Below are 26,191 nucleotides of genomic sequence, written 5' to 3' on the forward strand. Positions count from 1 at the left end.
ATCTTCATCTCCTTTCTGGGTCCTTCCCCCCACAAGCAGCCCATACGAGTTCCAGCTAGCAAGCAGCAGGATTCTGCCCAAGAGTTCAAAAGTGCCTCAAGGAGCTATTACCTTCAGAAATTATGCAAAATTCTCCTTATAGAAGTTCTATTTCTACACAGATGTATAATCCTCCAAATGGATGATACTGCACAGATTAATCAAACAAGAATTCTTTATTTTGACACCTCCAGGCAGTAAAATACAAGTATATAAAAAGTAAATACCAAAGTGGCAGTGATAATACAAGTTGATGGAATCCTACTGAAATCTGATCTTTCAGAGCAGTCTACTTCATCAATCTACACACCTGTAAAATATTGCACCATTTCAAAGAGGGAGCACTGGGGTAGGAAGTGTTTGTACTCCAGGGAGGTGCAACAACCTCAACAGTGGTTTCTTCAGAGTAAGGCAACAATTGGCAGGAATGTTTTTTGTTTTATTTATCGCATGCTTTGTGTTAGATAAGTGCAAGATGTATTTTAATGTTGCACCTTTGTCAGCTGGAGAAAACACAGCCTTAATTTTCCTGTGCAGAACAATAGAAAAGCACATACCTAGTTTTCCAGCCTCCCTCCACATCCCTTTGTGCTTCCTATTCATAATTCTATCCTGGAAGAAAGATAAAAAAAACAAACGCACTTACACATTAAGAGTACTATGCTGCCTTATTGCTGTAGAATGAAGACAGGAACTCCAGTATACAGACCATAGCCCATACACAATCTAGCATATCAGAACTTAGGCTACCACAGAAGAGAACAATGCCCATCTCCCCGCACCACATCACATGGGAGTAACTGCAACTTGGAAGAGGCAAGTATGAAGAGAGTGCACGTGAACTTTCCAGACAAAGAGATGGATTATGGCACAACATTACTGATAGATCAGTCAAAATGACCTTTGGCAAACAAAATTAGCTGAACAGACAGCTTTAAGTGATCATGGCTAAAGAAAGAAAACTCACCACATATCAGAGTAATAACGTGAAACTCTTCTCTTTTAAATGAAAGAGAAACAGACTGCCAGTGAAAAATAATCCAAGCAGCATGCTTGGTCTATAAAGAACTGCCTTGAATATTTTCCTTAAACAGAGGATATAGGAGCCCTTTCTACAGGGTTGCAGGATTTCAGTCATACAGTACAATTTATAGACTCTTGAAAAGTTGGTGAAGTGTCTGAATACTGTGCCTGTTCTGACACACAGATACTACAGCAAACAAATATAAAAAATAATGTTCTATACAGTTGTTCACTCCTAGACTAAGGGGAGCTAATCCAGAATTTCCTGATTCAAAACTGTTTCAGGTGCATTTAAATGACGTCATTGATCTCTGCGAGAAACACTGAATTTCCATTTGTTTTTCTGATAATCTGGGATGTCTTGCAGCTCCCTTGATAACTCGGCTACAGAAAAAAATGCGCAAAAATAGACTTCAGGTGATCAAGATGGACTGTAAATGTCAGCTACTTAAAACAATATCCTGTTTTAGAGAGCAGGATTCTCCTTCACTGTGCACAGGATCTGACATGCATGAAGAACTGGGCAAGAAGCAGTTAAAAAAAATAAAAGCATAAAATAAGTAGCATTTTACGAATCATTTGCCTCTCAGAAAGGCTTATCTCTTCCAAAATTTGTATAGATAGTCTATTTCTCTTTTCACATTCACATTTCTAAGAAATGTCCTTACGCCTCTTTCCAAAGGATATTCTCAATTTTCACTATCAGTTATAGTGCTGATCTCTTTTCACCGATATCCATACATACGAAATAAATCAGATATTAGTATTTTAACCCCTGAATTGAATCAGATTAGGATGAGCTGCCACCTTGTTTTAGTAAAAGACATCAAGAACTGGACTGGCTAAACATGAAATAGCACTCCTTGCTTGGCATCTGCTGTCACGCCTGTGAGAACAGAAATGTACACATCCATACTCAGTTCAGCTTTGGCAGTATCTCTCTTCCAGTGGAGCTGGTAGGGTTATTTTCCTGGCACATAACCAGGAAATAGGTACAGGTCCCGACAGAGTGTACTACAGTATTCTGACATTTCCTTGCAGCGGTGGAATTCTGTGCCTGGGGCATAACCTTCTCGTTGCTTGATTTGTCTATTCACCTAAATGTAAGATTAAAAAAGTAAAAAGATTCAAAGAGTTAAGAAGACAAAGTGTCATTGCTTTTCTTACTCAAAAATTATTGTTTATCTTATTAATTAATTACCAATATACTGCCTTTCTAAACTACAGGAGGAATAAAGAAACTAATGCGAAGCTCTAGTTACTGTGAGCACACTGCAGTCTTCACTCTCCTCTCATTTCCTTAATTTTCCCCTCATGTGAGTAAAAGTGCTTGTGCTGCTACATACTGAGCCAGTTCAGGCCAAATCCACCTGAAAAAATAAACTATTTCTATACTAGAAAAGTGATGCTTGGCAAGTTAGATTAATCTCCTAAACTCACAACATGGCCAACACAAACGCAATGGAAGGAGCCAAAGAAACCTAGCATTTTGTCATGGTTTTATGGTTTTTGGTTATTGGTATTGCACATCATAATATCATGTAGTACACCTCGAGTTAAAGTGTTAATGCTCCAGATACCTGCCCCAGAAGAGAAGAATAGCTACATTCCCCAGAAGGCTGTTTGCTGTGTTGCTATCATTTCAGCTCAAGGGGAGCAGATATAAGGCCTTGGTAGGTCATCTGACCTCTCTCTTCTTTGCCAGGCTCTCCTCCCTGCTGCTCAACCAGACTGTGCATCTCACCTCAGTGTTACGGTGAGGTCTATCCACCTCTTGGACACTCTCTCTCATTATATTCGATTTATCATCTTCAATTCTAATTATACTATATTATAGTGCATTATCTTGCATTCTGATACCATATTTAGTAAATTAGTTTGCTTCTCCTCAGATCATTGCTGCTGTTTTTAACTATTTTGGGGTCCCCTATTTTCCTTTTCCAGAGGCGTGGATTTTGTGAAATCACTCTGCCCTGCTAGTCATGGAACCGGACCAAACCGGCCCATAAACCTTTGACACGTTTTTTACTTCTTTTAATGTACTGTGGAACTGTACATAATTATCTATCTCTAATTATATCTATTGATCTATCTAAACAAGGAAAGAAGTAATAATTCTGCTACAAATAGAGCAACAACATTTGCTTAAAGAGTCTATTCATCCTAGCAACTTGAAATTGAAGGCTCTTCAGAAACCAGGCAAGTGTGTGAAAGGAAAGGCATTACAGCTGACCTTCACCAACATGTCAGCCACATGAGTGTCTCGGGAGTCCTCTGCAAACACAGTGGTGAGTGCCTCGATATACCAGGATCCACGCTTGGTGTTACGCATGGCTGCAGTGCCTGAGAAGAAAGAGTATGCATGATAAAGTTCCAGGGGAAGATGGACACACAGAAACTCTTAAGACCCTAAGAATTAGTGCTTCATTCCAGTACCTTTCAAACACGCATATCCACAGATCATATCGGAGCACGTCGGCAGACGCAGCTTGAGATTTTCTTCCTTGTTTGCATCACTCTCCTCACAGCCTGGGGAATCTGACCTTTCTTTGCCATCTCTTTGATCCACCCCTCGGTCTGTCTCGTCTGGTGATTAGTGCAGCAAAAAATAAGAGAGGGAGAAAAAAAATATTATCCTGAATTACTGTTTTCCTTACTTTTGTGCTCCAGTCAGCAATGCCACAACTGTTGTCAAGATGACAGTTTCTGCATAAGCTGTTAGCTTTTATAGCTTTTTAAAAAACTCATCTGAAAGCTCTTCTGCACAAACTAATACAAACACCAGCGATTGCTGAACGTGCTCAGCATAATGTGATGGCTAGTCTATATGCTGGTTGAGAACTATAATTTTAGTTGCTAAGGTCTAACTCCAAGAAAATAGTGACCAAATGCTTCACCTTCAAAATTCTGACTACAATACCACTTACTTCAACCAAAATCATTGTACATGCAATGAAAAAATAACTTCATCCCGAACACTAGAGAGAGAGATCTATAGTACATGGAGATCTATTTTAGTACCTGGAGAATATTTAACATCCTTTCCAGGATTCAATAGCATGTACCGTGATGATTGTAGATAGCCTCAATTTGTTGTTTAAACAATAAAGATTTTCCATTGTAATCTACACTAATAACAGTGGCAGTAACACTGACAGTCCAGCTATGCTACAATAAAAATAAACCTATTTTACAGGCTTTCTACATAATTTTGCCCTTCTGTTCTTCTACTATATGATAAAAATTTACTATTCTACTTCCTAACAGCATGGACAAGATTCTGGTTTTAGGAAGCCCAAGTATTCACTTCAGTGGCCTTCCTTTTATAATGGCAGTAGGTGTCTGTTGCTATGCTGTGCCTAAGAAATGTACTCGGATTTCTAATCCTTCAACAGGTAGCAGAATTGGTTGCATACTGTAACTATGTACAGGAGATGGACAGTTCATAAAGTAACAAGATGGGTTCTTCTCCTCAGAAATGAAAGCAACAGTGGGAGGAATGTGATTGTCTAACAGGTCACATGTATCCTATGATTCCATACTATAGGAATACTATAGTTCAAAATTTAACGAGCACTCCCATTATGTTCCTTCTTCCTCTCTTAAAGGTAGGAATGGATTGTTTTTCCATTTTTAACCACTCTTTTTCCCCTTTTGCCTTTTATTACACTTCTCCAAACCCTTTCAGTTCTCTGTCATGTTAAAACTTTAGACTACTCTTCACATTGTATGTTACTTCAAATAAGATGCATGTAATTTTATAGTCAAGGTATATTATTCAAACTGTCATAGCATATTGAGTCAAAGCTTTTTTGATTAAAGATTCAGAATTAGATGGCTTCCTCATGTATTTGTCTTCAAACACCATCCCTGTCAACAATGTAACTAAAAACGTAAAGCATTAACCTTGTCAAGATATCACTTTGCATATTCAAGCTCTAATTTGTATCAATAACTACTATCCAAGTCAATAGAATTTCCCTGAAGCTCCTAGACCTTCTTTTCTCAATCAATTTTAATAACTGTTAACTGCACATTTGTCAGTATTTACAGCAGTTCTTCTCTTTGCAGAATCAGCTCCTATATTAAACATGGATGCTAAATAGCTTTTAAAGCCCCATTTTATGTCATGGTGAAATCTGACAAGCTGTCTTTTCCCACTGCTTTCTGTCACTGTTGGCTTTTGATCTTTGACTTTAAGTGGACTACTTCAATTCTTTAGCAGACCCATGCCAAAGGTCCATTGGAAATGAAGTAGACCACATAAATTCTTCACATCTAAAGATTTAAAAAATTTAAAACGTGTCAATTATAGAGAAAAGACGAGGCTTATTACATAAACAGTGAAAAAGAGTAACCTATGCACTTAACTTTGGCTGGTTCCAGCTAACTTGCATGGTTACATAGAGACACTGACTACTAACCTAAAGTTGTCTACACCACTTATACAGCCTTTTAAATACATACACATCTAAAAAGTAGTAATGGCTAACCTTTGAACACCAGTATGAAAAGGTACACATTTTTATTGACTGCTCAAGTTGATTCATAACTTGCATTCTGTTCTAACTACTAATTAAGCTTTACAAACCAGATTAAAAAGGCATATTTAGTTAAAGGAAGATTTTTTTTCCCCTTTAAGATGTTCAAGTCTCAGTCTTTTGCCTGTTTAATATCCCACTTCTACAGCATCCTGCATAGCAAGTTTCTCACTCTTTCCCTCCTGAAACCGTCATGGAAAGAAAAGGACAAATACAGATGTTAACTTGAACAGACACATTATGGTAACATTACAGTCAGATAAACCTTGTTACCTAATTAGGTCAGCAGTCAATTCAGGCTTATTAAACTCATTTTCATGCTGTTACTAGTCCGCACGTTTGTATTTGTTGAAGAATATTTAAAGGTTCAATAACATAAGGAATATAAACACATTAAGTTCATACTGGTAAAGACGCATACTACAGTATTCCCAAATGCATAAAGGATCAAATATTTGTGGCACCCACAATGCTTTACGTAGACTTTACATTTTCTGCTGTGTTAGGATTAAACATGAGTAGGTAACAGGTGAATGAAACATGCTCTTGGTTATAGGTCAAACTATAAACCAGCTAAAATTGGGAAAAAAAGAGGAAACAAATGTAAGGAACAAAAGAAAAGTAGGGGAAAAAGGATACATGCTAGAAAACAGAACTTCTCTATCACGAAAGAAAAAAACCCAAAAGCTATCCAAGACACAACTTGTCTTTGGAGTACTCCTAGTTTCACAGTTATCTGTGAAAGTCCATATGAAGGAAGAAATTTGGTCATTTGTATATCTGAAGGGTAGGTTGTTATAGATAGTGTTTAGTTATAATAGGAGAAAAAATGAACATCAGAATTAGGAAGAAAATGATAGGGACACATAGATTGGAAAAATAACAATTTATGAGAATTAAATGAGTTTGATAGTTGCTTGTGAAAAAGGTTGAAAATAGGAGACTGATTAAAGAAAAAGAAAACAAAGAACAAATAGCAGCTAACTCTGATAGCTCAGGAGACACCAGAAGAAACAACATATCCAAGATCAAAGGAGAGACACGGACTCAGGCAAGACTTGAATACTAGTGTACTGCTTCATGCTGTGCTATAATTCGATGCACCATAAGCCCCTTTCCCTCTATTGCAGGTATAACAAGAGGAAGTCTTAATATATGAGTTATATAACTCATCTATTAAATAACTCATATATAATAATTCATATATAATATATATGAATATATAAAGCTTTACGTCTCTGAGGTGCTCTGTGGTCTGCAAGTCAATGCACACACTTCATGCAGAACAGAAGACACTTACAGAGCAACAGATGCAGTGGCAGCAGCAGGGCAGAGGGAGGTGAATATGGATCCCACTTACACCTGAGAGAAGCAAAGAGGAGAGTTGACAGCAAGTTGAATGTGAGGGCGTGTACGTGTGTAAAATGTGCCTTAATGGGATGACAAATCACAGCTTCTAGTATTTAGGCACTCACCTCCCCGGCAGGCCTGAATAAAGAACATTTTGGGCTTATTCTGAAGATTGGGGCAGTTTGCATTATCAAAGAGCCTGAAAGCCTCCTGCAACTGAGAGAGGAAAAAAAATAATCCAAATATTCTTTACAGCAGACCTCTGTTAGCCAATCCCAGACTCCCTTTGCTTCCTCATATTTTGGTTATTACCTCACTACTCTTTCTCCTTTATCTCCAAACTTATTACATCACAAACATCCTCCCACCTCCCCACTCTGGGCTCCTGTTAGTTTGAGTTCACATGCTCTACCTGATATGTGCATGTGAAGAGAGAAAGGAGTAACAACTTCTCATCTAACAAATATTTATTGCATTCTTTATCTTACAGACTTCTCATAGCTATCACTATCATTTTCTTCAGACAAGCTCTTACTTTTGCTTTTTGTTTAAAAAGAGTAAATCCTCAGTCTCCCCATTCCCTTCTGTTTTTTTTCCCTCTTTCCATTTTCACTTTCCAAGATGTAACCTACAACACATCAGGACAGAGTAAATATACCTGTAGGAGTTTGCCATCAGTGCCATAAACCCCACCCTCTACACCGTGGGAAAGTAAAGCTACAATACAGGAGTCCACATCCTGATGGTCTGGCAGCTTAGAAAATCTCTCCAATGCACTCTCCATTTCCTGTAAGAGAGAGGAATTATTTCACGCTTCCCAGAATTACATGGGGAAAATGGGTCCAGGGAAAAATATTGAATGGCTTAGGTTTTCCTAAGCTATGGCTCTCCTATTACAGAATAAACCCTACATACATACTCAGGACAAAAGATTTCTGTTCCATAATATAGAAAAAAATATCCTTACTCTTTTACGTATCATTCAATCTTAAGTATAACATTGTTTAGCAGGAATCACTTGGACTTAGCTGCACTGATACCTACTGTTCACAGAAAAAGAAGGACTGATGACAGATGTAGAGATAAGGAGCTGTCTTGGGCAGAGCAACCACAAAATGGTTGCGTGGTGAAGTCAGGAGGGGGGCCAGCAAACTGCTACCTTGGAATTCTAGAAGGTGGACTTTGAACTACTCAGAGCACTGCTAGGGAGGGTCCTTTGGGATTCAGTCCTGAAGGATAAAACGGCCCAGGAAGGCTTGACACCCCTCAAGAAAGACGTCTTAGAGATGCAGGAGCAGGCTGTCTTCCATGCCCTAAGATGAGCTGGTGGGGAAGAAGACCAGTGTGGATGAACAGGGAACTTTTTTTTGAGGCTCCAGGAGAAAAAGAGTCTACCTCTTTCGGAAGAAGAGACAGACAGCTTAGGGAAGAGTACAAAGAAGCTGTTACGATATATAGGGAGAAAATCAGAAATACAAAACCCCAGCTTGAATTCAACCTGGCTGTAGTAAAAGAGAACAAAAAAACTTTTTTTTTTTAACAAATAGATTAACAGTAAGAGGAGACAAAGGACAATCTCCATCCTTTATTGAATGAGGAAGTGAACATGACCACAAGGAAAAGGTTGAGGTTCTCAATGCCTTCTTTACATGTCTTTAAAAGTCAGCCAGCAGTGCAGCACGAGCCAGATAGCTAAGAAAGCCAATGGCATCCTAGCTTTTATCAGAAATAGTGCTGCCAGCAGGATCAGGGAAGTGATCGTTCCCTGGTACGAAGCTCTGCTGCAGTTGTACTGTGCTCAGTTTTGGGCCCCTCACTACAAGAAAGACACCAAGGCCCAAGTGCATGTCCAGAAAAGAGCAATGAAGCTGGTGAGGGGTCTGGAGCACAAGTCTTCTGATGAGTAGCTGAGGAAACTGGGACTGTTTACTCTGAAGGACACTTGGGGAAGACCCTACAGCTCTCTCCTGGAAAGGAGGTTGTGGTGAAGTAAGGATTGGGCAAATTCTCCCCTGAAACTAGCAATAGGACAAGAGGCAATGGACTCAAGTTGTGTCAGGGAAGTTCAGGTTGGATATTAGGAAAAATTTCTTCTTGAAAGAGCAGTTAGGCACTGGAATGGGCTGACCAGGGAGCTGGTGGAGTCACCACACCTGGAGATGTTTAGATATTGTACTAAGGAACATGGTTTAGTGGAGAAATATTGGTGGTAGGCGGACAGATGATGATCTTGATGATCTTGGAGGTCTCTTCCAACCTTGGTGATTGTATGATTCTGTGACATCTTCCATATTGGTTAATGGTGGGGGATACAGCAAATATTGGTGTTGGTATATACAGATTTAACAAACGAGACAGCAACTGCTGCTTTACAGAAGTTTTATACTAACACTGGAGTCTGGCTGGGATATTGAAGCACTTTAACAGATGCTTACACTGGCAAGCATCACAGCTATGAACTCAGCCATATTGGTTCTAAAGTAGTAGTAGTAGTAGTATCTCCCTTACCTTTGCACTTTGATCATGAAAGACAGTCACTTGATATCCAAGATGCTTGAAAAGCAGCTCTAGGGAAGCACAGTCCACATCTCCACCTGAACGATATTCCAAGTCCTTTTCACTGCTGAAATGGATATTGCTGAGAATAAGTGCTAAGCCTCGGGGCTCTGATATCAGTTTGTATGCCTGAGAAGAAGATTTAAAATTGGTATATTTAGACTATGCAAGGAAATAATAGAGTCTGTGTGTATAACACCAGTCCCCATACACCAACTTAATTACTAATGATATGTAGGATTTCTTGTTTGAGAAGGCACAAAAACAGTAGAGGTAAAATAAGTTGTTTTTTTTTTTTTTTTTTAATACGGCAAATTTTTATATTGCAAAAGGTCTCAAAGGCAACTGTTTCTGTGCAAACTTCCACAACTAATGATCCTACAATATTAATAAGATGTTGTAATAGCTTGCCTTATTTCCTGTTTTATAAGGAAAACAGATTAAGCATTTCAAATTGTGAGTTAGCTCTTGCTAATGCTTTTCGCCTTCCACAAATACCCCCACAGGGCCAAATAAGTTTTGGTCATACTCACCAAAGGCCCTAGGAAAACATTAAGCAAAATTTAGCTCGTTTCCTAATTGTGGTTGGGAACAAGAAGAGATGTAAAACAGCCTGTGAGTGAGTGCAACTGTAGCAGCAGGCAGCAATAAATCACTGATCTTCAAAGTAGTGCAGATGACAAGAAAAGTTAATAGGGAAAAAACTAATTTAAGAAGGGTGTCTTCAAAACCACCTTGCCCCTTCCACTCTACCAACAAGAAACTAATAATAAATTGGTAATAACATCCCTGTGAATTGGAAGTGAAATGTAATACTGAAGAAGCATATCAAATACGGTGTAACCAGACACAGATATAAAAAGAAATTAAGCCAGACTCATGCTGATGTTGGCAAATTAGGTCTCCCCAACAGTTGCAAAAAAAAAAAAATAAATAAATAAAAGCCCATGAAAAGTGTTTTATTGAACAGAGAGCCTGTTACAGAAGAGTTAAGTGTTAAGAATTAAGTTGTAGTGTAATCCTACTAATGTGTCTGCACTATCACATTTGTTTTCCTTAAGCCTACACCACCACAACCTATACTTTACAAATGGAACAAACAGAAAAATAATTATGACTGTCTATATAAAATTCCAAAGATAAATAAAAGGATTAGAAATTCAGGTTCTTCTGCTCTCTACTGCACAGAATCCTGACCTTATTTCTGCACCTAAGGAGACTTTTCCTGATACAGCAGAAAATTAAAAGAGCCACAATTGTGACTGTGAGCTGAAAAATAGTTCTAATATTGTACAGTTATTTGCAGTCACACATAAACACACCATAACACTAACATGTACCCATAATGAAGTGTTTTTACTCAGTTGTAAGTAGCGTGTGTCAGCTGATGTATCTAAATATTTCACCTTTGAAGGAGATTTTCTCTATCAACAACTTACTAAGTGCTGGTGATCATGATAGAATTCTGGAGTGCAGTGCTTCACTGGAGGAATCGAAGGACCATCTCCACTGTCCAAAGAATGTTCCACTGGTTTTGTGCAAAAGAAAAATATAAATAATAATAAAAATTCTAGCTATAAACCCTCTGTATTAAGGTAGTAATTTGCAAATTCAGAAGTATGTGGCATAAGGCATATTCATGTCTTATACAACTCATATGTCTGAACATTTTGCTTGATCAAGGACATCACATATACAGTCAAAAAACAAATACAAAAAATACACCTTTCCAATATACTTCTAATTGGCAACAGATTTTATATTCTGCCTTTTTGTAGATTAACCTAAGGACTAGCAAATTTAGTTTTACTGAGTATAGGAACAGAATTTATATTGAAAATTAGAGCAGTGCTTATCCTTTCATAAAAGATTTCCATTCTCACTGGATACAATTGGAGATCTCATTTTATGCTCAACTGGTTCATTAGTGATGAAAGTAGATAGTTTTAACTTCTGTAAAGTGCAGTGCTCTTTTTGTGTTGTTTATCTGTCTCTGGACAACTCCTATGTCCAGTCAGCAGTAGACAAGGGGAATGAGAATCAGTTAATTAACATTAAGAGATGCTCAATCCTTTTTCCTGAAGCAAGTGAGTTAATAGTTCAGTTAAAAATTTCATGGTCTCTTTTGAAATACTTTTTAGCATTTTGAGCATTTCTCCCAGCTGGAGAAAAACACACGCTCTCTAAAAAACCTATAACCTTCATACCTAAAACAACAGCCAACAAACCAACAATCAAAAAGGATTTCAAACCTATACATTTGATCTTTAGTATCAGACAGAGCTCCTAGTAGTAAGCAGCACAACACCAAAGTTGTGGTTAAGGTCAATTTGTACTGTCCAGATGTTATCAGAGGTAACGTGAAATCTAACAAGGAGACTCATTCCAACAACCAGCTCCTAACCTAAATCACAAATGCCTGCTGAAGTAAAGTTGATTTGCTGAATTCAATGGAAGATACAGCTATCCATTTCTGCTGACATTACATAGATGATGCCTCGTATTTGAAATCATTTGTTAAAAAAAAATGTAAGTTGGAATACTGCCAATTATCAGTATCCTCCCACAGTTCTAGTTCACTTGCACTCTATTGTACACATTAAACAAAGAAATTCTTTGGATATCTAAAATTTTACAGCTGACCCATTCTATTTAAGCAATGAAAGCTCCTACATGAATAAATAAAGCTAACTAACTAGGTTTTCTCTTCCACTAGGCTACTTAAATGTCATTTTCCAGACTCATTCTGCCTCTTATATCTGATCATAATACAGTCCATTTTCATGTTTGTATTCTTAGGATGAGCTAAGTGGTGTCAATCTTATTTCTGAAATTGAGATAACAGAGCATTAGGAAATTAGAGGCAACCAACCAGACAGTTGATGATCAAGTTCTCATGATGTATTGTGTGACTCACCAATCAAGCGTGGTCTCTTTGAATTACATGACTCACTCAGAGGAAGTGGAAGATCTGATCCATAACGCTGTTCAAGGTACAAGACATGCAATAAATCCATAAAAAACTGGCAAAAGATACCTATTTTTTTTCTCTATAGAACAAGGCTGTAGGTATCATGGACAATGACACAGATATTTACATACAATACATGACATGCTGTAATACGTAGGTCACTCCAAAAGTAATGCCTCCTATTTGTTTCCATGGAAACGACAAAAGATACAAAGAGCACAAAAACACTTCTCGATAAACTCGACTACAAAATACTACTTTTCAACACAGCCACCACCACTAGCTATGCACTTTCACCAATGATGAAAAAGAGCTTGCATGTTGTGATTCCAAAATTCTGCACCAGTGGAGCTGACCCACTGTTTTACAGTGCTATGATTGTGTTGTTGCTGAAATGCACCACCCATCGTCTCACTGTGCTCACATTTACTGTTGGTCTCCATAAACATTCAGCAAGTGCTGATGAATGTCAATGGGTGCCATTTTTTCCACATTGAGGAATTCAATTCTTCAATGCTTCATGCAGCATTTTGTCATACTGCCGCTCTGCTTCCATCTGTCACACGCCAAAAACAATGCAATGGAATATTGGTGGGAAGGCTCAGCCTCTACTGCCATAACATCATCAGCCCCTGCCAGTGTGGGACACCATAGTAAAAGAGGAGGAATTATTTTTACAGCAACCCTCGTATATTCTTTATATATTATATACAATTTGACGCAAAACACGACACTATGGCTTAAATCCAAACCAAAGAGTTCATGATATGATAACAGCAATTCCTGTTAATGACAGTTTCCTTCCTTCATTTACTCATCCCTACCTTCACTCAAATCCCTTGCTGGGACACCCTAGGATGAGGTATCACATCCTCCTAATTTTAGTCAAGACTTGTTTCATTCAATAACTCCTCCTTCTGGTTGCTTTCAAGATTTCTTTTTTTTTTTTTTAATATAGTAATTTCTACATTTTAATATGGTAATAACTCTGCTCAAAAATATCATTCTAGTCTTTCTTCCTTAGTATAAAATGTTTACTAAACTTCCCATCTTTTACAGTGCACTGAGAATACTGAATTTTTATTAAATTCTTCCTTCTATCTAATGTTAACAACTGCAGATACTAAGTAGCTTTCTACTCAGAGAACACTAAGTTAGAAGATTTTAGAAAAAATACATATTTTTGCAGCTTTTACATTCTTGATGGTAAGTCAGTGTGTTAGATGTAGGAATGCCCACAGACATCACGGAATTCAACAAGAAGTGCAAAATACTGCATGTGGGGAGGAATAATCTTATTTGCTAGGAACTGACTGTCTGGAAAGCAGCTTTGAAGAAAATGTCTTAGGGATCCTGGTAGATATCAAATCGTACATGTGCCTGCAATGTGCCTTTCGTGGCAAAGAAAGCAAATGGTATCCCAGGCTGCATTATGAGCCTTGCCAGCAGATTAGATCAAATGAGGTGAATCTTCCCTTCTATTTAGATCCAGTGAGGGTACACCTGAAGTATGGTATCTAGTTAAGGGCTTCCCAGTAAAAGGGAGTTACAACCTGGAAAGAGCCTAAAAAAGGGCTTCAAATATGACTAAGATAGTTGAGTACCTCTCATACGAGAAAATGCTGAGAAAAGTGGGACTGCTTAGCCTGGAATACAGAAATCTTGGGACCTTACCAATGAGCACAAACACTGAAGGGAGATGCTCCTTTCAGTGATGCCCAGTGTCATAGTTTTACAATTTTTGTCAGTGGTATTCCACACCATAACATCATGTAGAGCACTGGGAGTTGACGAGTTAATGCTCCAGCTCCTTTCTGGGTTCCTGGTTCTCAGAAAAGAACAACTACATTTCCCCAGAGGACTCTGTGACTCTGTTTTCCATTCAGAGGGAAAAACTGCTTGCAAGTCACGAGACTACTCTCCCTTTTACTGCTTGTCTCAGCAATGCGTGCTCCCTAGCCATCTCACCTTCAGCATTAGAGTAGGGCCTTTTTGTTTTGGACACCCTCTCTCTCATTTATTTGGTTCATTAGCTTCAATCCCAATTAACTTGTATTTCCACTATTATAATTAGTAAATCAACTTCCCTCCTAAGATCGTTGCCTCCCATCTCCCTTTTTGGGCCAGTGGGCCTGCAGTCTTCCTGTTCCGGCCACAGATAGATCTAGAAATAACTCAGTAATACTCACGCATGAGAAGAGGTAATGCACACAAACTAGAACACAAGAGACTTTGTCTGAACACCTGGACACAATTGTGTGGGTAACTGAGTGCTGGCAAAGGTTGCCCACAGAGGCTGTAGAGTCCCCACCCTTAGAAATAATAAAAAAAAGAGCCTGGACATGGTTCTGGGAAACCTGTTCAAAATGGCCCTGCTTGAGAAAGGGGTTGGACCAGATGACTTCCAGAGGTCCCCTGCCAACCTTAAGCATTCTCCACTTCTCTGTAAAACTTCTCTTCATCCCAAATTCATTTTGTTCTTTTACCCTAAGGCTACTGCAGGTTTCAACTTGCAACTAAATGCCATCCTTTCCTTTCTGATAATTTCTTTTTCTAAGCGTATGAAAAACATGTTCCCAAACCCAATCCCTAATGCAGTCCATGTTTTATTTTTAAAAAATGTTATACCCTTGCAATTCCATGTCTCAAGCTGGATTCTGTCTTCAAGATTGTTTCCGCCAGGTGCTGCTGTTTGGTTTCTTGTAGAGCTTCACAGAAGGCTGAAAAGGCAGCAGGGCCTCTCTTGGGCAACAAATTAAGGAATTCCACATTTTGGCTGAAGCTTCCGGACTTGGCCTAGATATAAAGAAGGAACAAAATTCACACTCTAAGTATTACCCCAACGCAATTTATTTTCAGTTAAGCTTTAGAATAACTCAATCTTTTTCCTTCATGTAAATGTTCCATTACCATATTTAGCTGTGTTAGATCACATTTAAATGGCTTTTCCTAGTTGATTTCACTGGCACCCTTCTGTTCTTACCAGCTCAAGGGAGAGAGTATATTACTACACAGCAAGCCAACAATTCACACATTACCATAGACAGTAATACACTCTCTTCTCTCTAATCTACTTCCAGTTACTATCTGAATAGTACCCATTTACTCTCACCAGACACACAAAGTCCAGAATCCATTTTCACTACTGCTCAATGTATTAAGTGTCTCATGTACTAATACACAAAGTCCTTGGAAAGTGTCATGGAAAACACTTATTTCCTGTAGTGAATTCCAAAAAGATGCCATGTATGTATAATGCTTTTCATTTACGCCAGTGAAGCCTAGCAATATATTAGAAAAGGAAACAACTAAAAATCAAATTTTTGTTTCTGTAAAACAGGCATAGGACATTTGCAAACCAACAGTCTAACTTGTAAAAGCCCTCCCTGTTAAGAAAACTGAAACATCACATACTAAAATATTAGGTACTGAAAATAGGTCTTACAAGACCCATGGAATTCATTTTACTTTTTTTGAATTGCCACTTCAATCCAAGATTTCTTCTATGAAACGGTTGGTGAGTTGCATAGAACAAAGTACTAACACTACCTTAGCAATCACAAGGGAAAAATAGCCTTAAGTTGCACATGTATATAGTCTGCTACAGAAGATTTTCACACCATCATGTTTCCATTTATAAAACTAATCCTGTTTGTTCTTAAAAGTACTTTGGCTTTTGTCTCATCACACTGTTTGGAATGAGAATGCAAATCTTTTTGATCCAATGCTTACGAACCTATTCTGAAATTTCAAGCTATGTTCATTCATGATTGGCTAACAGCATTTAGTTTTCTATCAACAAAGTCCCTTGGCTTCAGATTCCTGTTATTTTTCTTATTTAATAAAATTGTTACTAAAATCTAGATTTGCTGAAGTAAAAATGTCATTCTCATTTAGCCTCCTCTTGTAAATATCTTATTTCTTCTGACGATGCAAGCACCCTTTCCAGATCTCACAGAAACTACACCTTTCTGAATATAATTTTAATAGAAATGCATACACTAATCCCTCCTGTGCCTTTCAGGTATGAAAATACTTGTCCCTCTACGCTAGTAGCAGTTCTCTATCATTCTGCAGAAGATAACCAGTTGCATTCATGTACGTTTTGAAGCAAGCCCAATGAATTTTATTTTACCTATTAACATAAATTGACTGCTGATATTCTAAAGTGCCTATTGTTTTTTTCCTTTTAGCAGACCTGCAGCAGTTTAGGCCAAGCTCAAGACGATTAATTTTCTTCATCTTATGTCTTCATAGTTTATGATCTTGAGGCATGTATCATGAATATCAATATCAATATCAAGAACACAAGCTAACCTCAAGAATTGGATATTAAGTTATATTGAAGAGTTAAGAACATTTCATAACATTTGTGTTCTGCAGTTTGTTTGTACAATAGTCAGCTTTCAATTGACTTCTTCCTGAACCCCTCCTTAAACACCCAAAGTGCTGTACTCCCACAGGTAACTTCCATTGCTGTTATTTATGTTATGCTAAATAATGTTCAGCAAACATTTAGAAGCAAAGCTTTCATATAATAGACATCTTCTATTTTATTTTCTAATACATCCTACATTTGTTTTTGCATCTTCAGTCGAACTTGATAATCTATATAACATGAAGGTTTGCACGATAAACTCTGATTTCAACTCTTCTGTCAAAATCCCAATGTATAGGTCTTATTAGTGAATTAGAAAATATATGCAGAATCTGATATGCAGAATACCTTATGCCTTTGACAAACATCCTAATCAAAGTGATATCTTCACTACTGTGTAGTGATCAACCTAAAGCCTTTAAGTATCTCTAACTGCAATGTTCAAACTGCAGCTGTGGGCTGTATGCAGGCTGGATCAGTTCATTCTGTGGCAGCCACCTGCCCTGTGCCATCATGGCAGTGGCTCTTCCCTGCCAAGCAGCCCAGCCCCAGGCGCACATCCATTGCTCAGCAACAGCCAAATATCAGTGTGCAACTGCCACTGACTGGGTTGAAACCAGGGCATGGGAACCAGGGCACACTGCAGTGCTAATTCAAATTATGGCAAGTAACTATATGTAGTTCGGAACACAAATCAAACAGTACCACGAACAGAGAAAAATATACAGCCCTGCTTTCAATTTTGATAAAGGAAAAGGTTCCAAGATTACAGAAAAAAATCATTATTTTTAAAATATACTTGCAACTCTATTTTCAGTTGGCACAAATACATTACCTGTGAATTTACAAATGGAATATATAGAGTTGCAATCAGACATTCAACTCAAAAATTTGATCATATCTGTTAACAAGATTTTTATTAGCCCTATCTCACAAGACAAAAATATCTCTCACTTCACAATCATACCTTATTCATGCCATTGCTTTTTGGGGGTACACATTTGTGAACAAGTATTTTCAAGGATGAAGAGTAAAATTTCAAGAAAAATCTCTGATAAACGTCTTGAGAACTCAGTAGGAACTGCAACCACTGCCATCAGATCAGACACTGATGCATTAGTTTCACAAAAACAAGGTCAACTACCCTACTAATTTTACGTTTTGTTGCTTTGTTAATGTTTTACTAATAAATAAATAAATAAGTTTTGTTAATTACATAAATAAAATATATCTTTTATATATGGTCCAAGGCAGTTCCTCTTCACTCAACACAGCCAAGGCAAAATATTGGCCACCTATGATCTCCATGATCTTCTAGTTTGCAGTTATAGTACAGTACAAAGTGTTCAACTTGTTTAAAAGCAAAACAAAGCCCTAGCTATCGTATCTGTAATTTTGAAGGTCTATATTGGAGCTCTGGAGGAACATCTGATGCTCTGTCAAGAAGGTATTAAAGAAGGATTCCAGATTTAATTTTAAAAACAGCAGTTTACACCTCATGTCACCTTTAGTATCTTTCAGAATGAACTAATTAAATTCCTGTCAGTTTTTTAATTTCTCTTCTTTGGTCATCAAAGAAAGCTGCTCCTGTTTATTAATTCTTCTCCATTGTTTAACTATGGACTCTCTGCTTACTCTTCACATTCCATGCGAACACTTCATCTGTCTCTCAAACACCTCTTCCTAAAACATACTACATTCCCATCTTTCTCTTTATTATTACAAATAAGTTTCAGGACTGGTCTAGCACCTCACACTCCTGTGGCTGGAGTATTAGAATAGAAGGACACATTCTTTAGGAAGTACAGGCAGGGAAGATGAGAGGGAGCATTGCTCTCTATGTCAGAGTCCAGATGCAGTGTATGATGTTTGGCCTTGGGATGGATGAGAAGCCAACTGAAAGTTTATGGCTCAGGATTAAAAGGAAGGCAGGGATAGGTGATATCATAGTTGGGGGATGGTACAAACAACCTGACCAGGAAGAACAAGTGCCCTCTATAGACAGACAGGAGCAGTCTCAAATTCACAAGCCCTAGTCCTCACAGGGGACTTCCACCATCCTGATATCTTTTGAAAGGACAACATAGCAAGGCATTAGCAATCCTCCTGAGATACACTGATGATAACTTCCTTCTCCAAGTGACAGAGGAGCCAAGGAGGACAGGTGCACACTGGACCTTGTTTTCACCAACAAGGAGGAGGTGGGGAACATGAAGTTCAAGGGCAGCCTTGGCTGCAATCACCATGAAATGCTGAAGTTCAAGATCCTTAGGAAAGTGAGGAGGCTACACAGCAAACTTGAAACTCTGGACTTCAGGAGAGAAGATTTTGGTCTATAAGGGACTTCCTTTGCAGAAAACCATAGGATACGGCCCTTCAGGGAAGAGAGGCTCAAGAAAGCTAGGTAATATTTAAGGATTACCTTCTCCAAACTCAAGAGTGAGTTGTCTCTAAATTGGAGAGACATGGATTTAACTGATAGATCACTCAGTAGTAAAGGAATTAGTTGGAAAGTCACATTCAAGTGCCCACAGGTAGACTGTATTCATCAGGGGATGGTATTGGGACCGGCACTATTTAACATCCTTGTAGGTGACAAAAACAGTGGGATTGAGTGCACCCACAGAAAGCCTGTGGATGACACCAAGCTGAGTTGTACAGTTGGTTCTCTAGAGAGAAGGGGATGCCATTTAGAGAGATGGGGATGCCATTTAGAGAGATTTTGACAGACTTGAGTGGCGAACCCGCAAAAACCTCATGAAGTTCAACAAGACCAAACGCAGGGTTCTGCATCTGGGCCAAGGCAATCCTGAACATGAATACAGGCAGAAAAATGTCTGGATTGAGAGCTGCCCCGCAAAGAAGGATTTCAGTGTACTGCTGGATGAAAAACCAAATACAAGCTTGCAATGTGTCTTTGCAACCCAGATAGTTAATCATACCCTGGGCTTTATTGAAAGAAATGTACCTAGCAGGCTGAGGGAGGTGATTCTCCTCCTCTACTCCACTCTCATGAGATCCCACCTGGAATACTGCATTCAGCTCTGGGGAGCCCAACATAAGAAAGACATGGACCTGTTAGTGTGGGCCTGGGGAAGAGCCACAAAGATCAGAGGGCTAGCGCGCCTCTAGTATGAAGACAAGCTGAGAGTTTATTTGTTCAGCTTGAAGAAGGCCCTAGGGAAACTCTACAGAGGCCTTCCACTACCTAAAGGGGACCTACAGGAATAACGTGGGGAAGGACTCTTTATCAGGGGGAGTAGAGTTTGGACAAGAGGCAATGGTTTTAGAACAGAAATATGGAGATTTAGATTATAACTTAGGAAGAAATTTTTTGCTCTGAGGGTAGTGAGGCACTGGAACTGGCTGCCCAAAGAAACTGTGGCAGCCCCATTCCTGGATGTGTCCAAAGCCTGGCCGGATAGAGCTTCAAACAACTTGGTCTAGTGGAAGATGTCCCTACAGAGGGTTAGAACTAGACTGTCTTTAAGGTCACTTCCAACCTTTGATTCTAAATCCCATGCCTTCTTCATCTCCTCAGGCACCTTGTTTTATTTCAATTCATTTAGATTACAAAAGTCTGTTTAAGTGATATACCCTACTACAGAACCAATTTGTTTACTCCTTCATTTAATTTCAATAAAAACCCACACACTACTAGTGCAATTGTTATTTGATTTTAAACATAATTATTTATGCAGATCTTTTTCATTCTTTGAGTGGCTGGAAAGGGATACACAGGAACCAGACAATTTCTGTTTCAGACAGTTTCAGACAAACCCAGGAAAACCTATGCTCTATCATCAGACACAAGGGCATTTCTCTCCTGGTACTTCCACTAAGTTACAAAATTGTCAGTATTATAATATGTTTTCAAGAATCATAGAATGGCTTGGATTGGAGGGGACTTTAAAGATTACCTAATTTGAATCCACTTGCCATGGGCAGGATTAGCACCCACTAAATTAGGCTACCCAGGGTCCCATCCAACCTGGTCTTGAAACCTCCAGGAATGAAGCACCCACAGCTTCTCTGGGCATCCTGTTCCAATACTTCACAACCCTCTGAGTGAAAAACGTCCTCTTAATATCTAATCCAAATCTCCTTTATTTTAGTTTAAAGCCATTCCCCTTTGTTCTACCACTATCAGACAGTGTAAAAAGTCAGTCTCCCTCCTGCTTATAAGCTCCCTTTAAGTACTGGAAGACCACAATGACGTCTCCCCAGAGCTTTCTTTTCTCTGAGCTGAAGAAGTCCAGCTCCTTCAGCCTTTCTTCATAGAAAAGGTTCTCCATCTGTCTGATCATTTCTTTAGCTCTCCTCTGGACCCACTCCAACAGCTCCACATCTTTGTTGTGTTGAAGTCTCCTAATCTGGATGTGGTAATCCAGATGGGGCCTCATGAGGGTAGAGCAGAAGGGGATAATCACCTCCCTCCCACTGCTGACAATCTCTCTTTTGGTGCAGTCCAGGGTACAGCTGGCCTTCTGGGCTGCAAATGCATGCTGTTGACTTTTATCAAACTTTTTGTCCACTAGATCCTTTTAAGTCCTTTGCTGCAGGGCTGCTCTCAATGAATTCTTCCCTAAGTCTGTGTACACATCTGAGATCTCCCTGACTCAAGTGCAACACCTTGCACTTGGCCTTGTTGAATCTCATTAAGTTCGTCTGGGCTTTTCAAACTTGTCCAGGCCACTCTGGATAGCATCCCTTCCTTCTATTGTGACAACTGCACCATCCAACATACTGTCATCAACAAACTTGCTGAGGGTACGCTCAGTCTATGTGACTGATAAAGATACTTAAGAGCACTAGAGAAGTCTACTTAAGAGTGTACTTAAGTCCTTTACTTACATTTGTGCCAGAGAGAAGAACACTATTGCAAATTCACAGAAGTAGACGTGCTTATTGACTTAAAAGATCTTTCATTTTAATGAATGCTACTTTTTATCTATTGTATTACTATTGGTATTATTCTGCAAGCATATTCTGCACTCCCCTCATTTCTACATTTCTAGTACAACACATATTCTACAATACTATTGGTTTCACTTGTGAATACATTGCTCATGTCCTTTTCACATTTCTGTTTTCACTGTAATTTCCAACTTCATATCCTGAAACAGTAGTTCAAGATACTTGGTTCTCTTGCTCAGGTTGCTGCTTCTATTCACAGCTAAGCTCTCACATTTGCTTAGAAAGTGTACTATTTATCTGACTGTTATAATTTCCTAATTAGAAATTCTAATTCTGATTTCCTTCTTGTTGATTATCCATTAGTAAGTATTGCTGCAGCTTCTTTTACTCAGATAAATCTGTAAGGGAAGACTCCCCTCCTCTCAGTCTCAGTTTAAGATTCGTTTGATACAGTGGTATTTTCTAACAGATTACTGTATTTGGTATTAACCTACCTCTGAGAAAAATGTATTATTTTTTTCCCCTTTCCTCTCCTTCTACCTCCAGGTCAGCAACTGAATATTTCTACTTACCACTCATACTTCATTAGTACTTGCATCACTCTCCACTTTCACACTTATTATCTTTGCTCTCTTTCAGTAGGGATTGGAGATACTTAAGACAAGAACGCCTGCATGTGTCATGACTTGGCATGTTATCTTTTGACACACACTCAGTCAAAAATCGTCAAAAAGTTATTTTTTCATTCCTTTCAAAAACTTGTTACTGTCAGATTCATGCCATCTGCTCTTGAATCAACCAAAAAATTCTGATTCTATTTTTTAGAATCTGTTTTTCAGACAAGACCCACAATCTTACATTACAAATAGTGCATCAAGTGCTTACATTAGCGTTAAGGTGAATGCCTTCAGTCATTCCTTATACAGTTTGCTTTCTCTATAAAGACCTATTGCTCCAGCCTGCACCATTTTCAGTGCATAACAGTATGTCTATGGCCAATCCAAAACTTTTTTCAATTACCTCTCTGCCTTACAGAGAGAGCTTGACAAACTCGAGAGGTGGACATGAAGAAGAGCAAGTGCTGGATTCAGTACTGGAACAAGACAATTGCAGATTTAAGTACAGACTGCAGGATGGAAAGCTGGAGCACAGTCCTCCAGAGAAGCATCTGGAAGTTCTGCCTGATGGCAAGTTGAATCTGTGTCAGCACTGCGCCCTGACAGCCAGAAGGCCAAACATATCCTGGGGTGCATCAGGCCCAGCACTGTCAGCTGGACAAGGGAAGAGACTGTCCCACTCTGTTCTGCATGGCCTCACCTCCAGCACTGCGTGTCATAATACAAGAAGGACACAGTAGTATTAGAGAATCCAAAGGAGGATTGCCAAGATGGTGAAGGGTCTGGAGGGCAAGATGTATGAGAAATGGCTGAGCCCCCTTGGTTTGTTTAGCCTTCAGAGAAGAGGAGACCAAGGGGAGGCCTCATGGCAGCCTAGAACTCCACACAAGGGAAGACGAGGGGCAGGCACTGATCTTTGTTCTTTGGTGACAGCAGCAGGAACCAAGAGAACAGCATGGAGCTGCATCGAGGATAAGCAGTATGGAGTTTAGGAAAAGGTTCTTCACCAGAGGGTAGTAGGGCCCTGAAACAGGCTCCCCAGGGCTGTGGGGTATGGTCCCAAGTTGCTGGAGTTCAAGAATTGTTTGGACACTCAAACACAGGATTTGAATTTTGGGTGTTCCCCTGTGGACACAGAAGTTGAACTTCACGATCCTTGAGGGCCCCTTTCAACTATGATTCTAGTACGTGCTGCTCAGAATAAGTAAGAAAAGCTTGTGAGAAATATTTGTCATTTGATAGTCTTAGATCATACAACTTACAAAAACACATGAAGTACAAATTCTATAAGTGAAAGATGCACAGTGCCAAAGCCAGCTAGTTTATAACACATTTATTTATACATTCCCACAGAATTCTTTGGGAAATTGTTTTGTTTTGTTTTTTCTGCTTTCACAAATGGAAAAAAGAGAGACAAGTTATCACCCAGTGAGAAGAACTCACCTGGCTCACAAAAAGCAGCCTGTCATAGCTACAGGCCAGCATATAAGGCAGTAATTTACTAAATCAGACAAAACCCATAAGGCCAAAAGCAGCTTCCAGTTCTCCTGCAAGCTGCAAAAAAGACCCATACTGTCGCACGTGTTGTCCAAACACACTGACACACGGGTAAGAAATACAAGAATTTAACTATACTGCCGGTGCCAAGAATGACACTGAGCTTAGGCAGAAATAAAGCTAACAGTGCAGTCGAATTTAATTGGCATACCTGTATCATTTCCACCATCTCAATGGTGATGATGTCCTTCTCTACCAGGTGTTCCATCAACTCTTTCAAAACCAGCTCTCTCGCCAGCAACACCCGGTTCTTCTTTAGAGCTTCCTGGTGGTATCGCTGCATGCCGCACGCTCCCAGCATCCTGGTAAAAGAGTGGGGACCAAAACCCAACTCCGTGACAAGAGCCAACCTTAATCGGCCCAGCTTTCTGCTCGGGGAAAAAGAGACCGCCGGATAACAGGCGGACAAGACCCTCCACCGTTGATTCCCAAGGCCGCATGGGACACGGCAACTGGCCCCCGGTTCCCGCTGGCACCAAGCACCACGTTCTTCCGCTACCACCGCCGGACGGAACGCCGCCGCCGCTCCCTCACTCACCTCCCGAACCGTCTTCCCCGCGGCCCTGCGGCTTCCGCCTTTACGCGCATGCTCAGCGTGGAACTCCGGGACTGATAGGCGCGCAGAGCGACATGGCTTCCCGCCCTTTCCCGCCTTCGGCGTGGCGGCGGGGAAAGAGGGCGGTTCGACCTTTAGAGGTGGAAGGTGGGTTTTTCCGTTTCACACGCGGAAGCTTTACAGAAGCTGGAAAGCTTTAATCGCCATTATGGATTAAGAAAACAAAACCCTAGCGACTGTAACCGGTGGCATTTTTTTTGGTCTTTCTTCTGGCTAGTTTTTGTGTGTGTTGGTCACCTGAAATTCTTTCTGACTCCTAGCAGTTTGAGGAAAGTCCTGGGCCACTCAGTTTAGGCCATGAAAGTCTCCGTTCCCGTGTAGTACAGCTGTGGATGGAAAATTGAACGTGAGCCAGCAGCGTGCTCTTGCAGCTTGTAAAGTGAATGGTATCCTGGGCTCCATCAGAAGAGGGGGGGCCAGCAGGGAGTGGGAGGTGTCTGTCCCTCTCTGCTTTTTGTGAGGCCCCATCTGGAGTACTGTGTCCAGATCTGGGGCCCCCAGTACGAGAAAGACAGGGAGCTGTTAGAGATGGTCCACAAACACAGTGACACCAGGCACACAGGTAAGAAATACAAGAATTTAACTATGCTGCCCGTGCCAAGAATGACACTGAGCTTAGGCAGAAATAAAGCCTAGAAATAGAGAGGTCGGTCACAAAGGTGAATAGAGGGCTGAAGCACCTCCCTTACAAAGACAAGCTGAGGGAGCTGGGCTTGTTCAACCTGGAGAAGAGAACCTCCTTGCAGCCTTCAGTACCTCAAGGGAGCCTATGAACAGGAGGGGAGTCAACTCTTTACAAGGTAGATAACAGCAGGACAAGGGGAAGTGGTTTTAAGTTGAAGGAGAGAAGATGTAGGTGGGATGTCAGGAGGAAATTCTTTACTATGAGAGCAGTATGGTGCTGGAACAGGCTGCCCAGAGAGGTTGTAGATGCCCTGTCCCTGGAGGTGTTCAAGGCCAGACTGGATGGGCCCCTGGGCAGCCTGGTCTAGTATTAAATGGGGAGGTTGGTGGCCATGCTTGAGGCGGGGTTGGAGATTCATGATCCTTGAGGTCCCTTCCAATCCAGGCCACTCTACAATTATGTGATGACCCATCAGTAAACATGCAAGAAATGGTAGGCTTTATAAAAAAGTCACCACATCTCTACCAGCGAACTTGCCTCTCATACTACTGTTACAATGTAGGTATCATAGCTGCTTCATCTCTGCTCGTAATGAAGTGACTTGTCTGAAGGTTTAGAATTGCAACTCCTCTTTTTCTAAGCCAGTGTTATTAAATAAGCGTAATGGTGATACCGTATGATGGTCTGACAGGGAACTCTCTAAGATTCAAAGTGGAGTGTTAGAAAGCAGACATTCTTTAATAGTAGTGTTGGATGCATGGGGGGTAATTCTCCTATCATACATAGGTTGCAAAAAAGATCTTCAGCTTATATACGTAACTGGTGTTACATATGCAGAAATATTTCAAGATGTGTACATATGCAGAAGTTTCTCAGTCATGTTATGTATGCTGAAGTTTCCCAGAAGTGTGTTACATGTTCAGGGACCGATTCCAAGCAGGATCTCCTATTTCCTCATTACAGAGACTCAGCAGAGCTTCCTTATCTCCTTGGTTCAGAGA

General features: G+C 39.8%; 2 protein-coding genes across 3 annotated transcripts in view; one reads left to right on the forward strand and one right to left on the reverse strand.

The window, feature by feature from the left end:
* Positions 1-196: 196 nt before the first annotated feature.
* Positions 197-24,544, reverse strand: CASP2 (caspase 2). Of its 2 annotated transcripts, XM_042809836.1 has the most exons (12): positions 24,488-24,544; positions 24,101-24,251; positions 15,109-15,276; positions 12,427-12,493; positions 10,949-11,037; positions 9,462-9,638; positions 7,612-7,740; positions 7,079-7,169; positions 3,499-3,648; positions 3,296-3,405; positions 1,979-2,159; positions 197-651 (listed from the first exon to the last, which is right to left on the reverse strand). In XM_042809836.1, exons 1-11 carry the CDS (start codon positions 24,535-24,537, stop codon positions 2,025-2,027), a joined length of 1,317 nt encoding a protein of 438 aa, XP_042665770.1. In that variant the 5' UTR covers positions 24,538-24,544; the 3' UTR covers positions 197-651; positions 1,979-2,024. The 2 variants fall into 2 exon arrangements, with proteins under 2 accessions (XP_042665770.1, XP_042665769.1); XM_042809835.1 differs by having other exon boundaries at positions 197-2,159.
* A 7-nt stretch (positions 24,545-24,551) lies between these two features.
* Positions 24,552-26,191, forward strand: part of LOC122155723 (rap1 GTPase-activating protein 1-like) — a 54,534-nt gene continuing 52,894 nt past the window's right edge. Inside the window, exon 1 of the mRNA XM_042809834.1 lies at positions 24,552-24,652. The gene's annotated coding sequence lies outside the window, so the exon portion shown is untranslated. The remainder of the gene's footprint in view (positions 24,653-26,191) is intronic.

Source organism: Centrocercus urophasianus, unplaced genomic scaffold (genome assembly GCF_019232065.1).
Source record: "Centrocercus urophasianus isolate 14NV4802_14NV808 unplaced genomic scaffold, USGS_Curo_1.0 seq_12, whole genome shotgun sequence".
Taxonomy (NCBI): domain Eukaryota; kingdom Metazoa; phylum Chordata; class Aves; order Galliformes; family Phasianidae; genus Centrocercus; species Centrocercus urophasianus.

What these genes read in the sequence shown, in the direction of transcription:
- CASP2 (XM_042809836.1), bottom strand. Translation starts at nt 24,537, where the DNA reads ATGCGCGTAAAGGCGGAAGCCGCAGGGCCGCGGGGAAGACGGTTCGGG. An exon ending in AGATGGTGGAAATGATACAG is followed by an intron (nt 15,277 to 24,100) that starts GTATGCCAATTA and finishes CTTTATATCTAG; the next exon opens with GCCAAGTCCGGAAGCTTCAG. An exon ending in CTGATGGCAAACTCCTACAG is followed by an intron (nt 7,170 to 7,611) that starts GTATATTTACTC and finishes TTCCTCTCTCAG; the next exon opens with TTGCAGGAGGCTTTCAGGCT.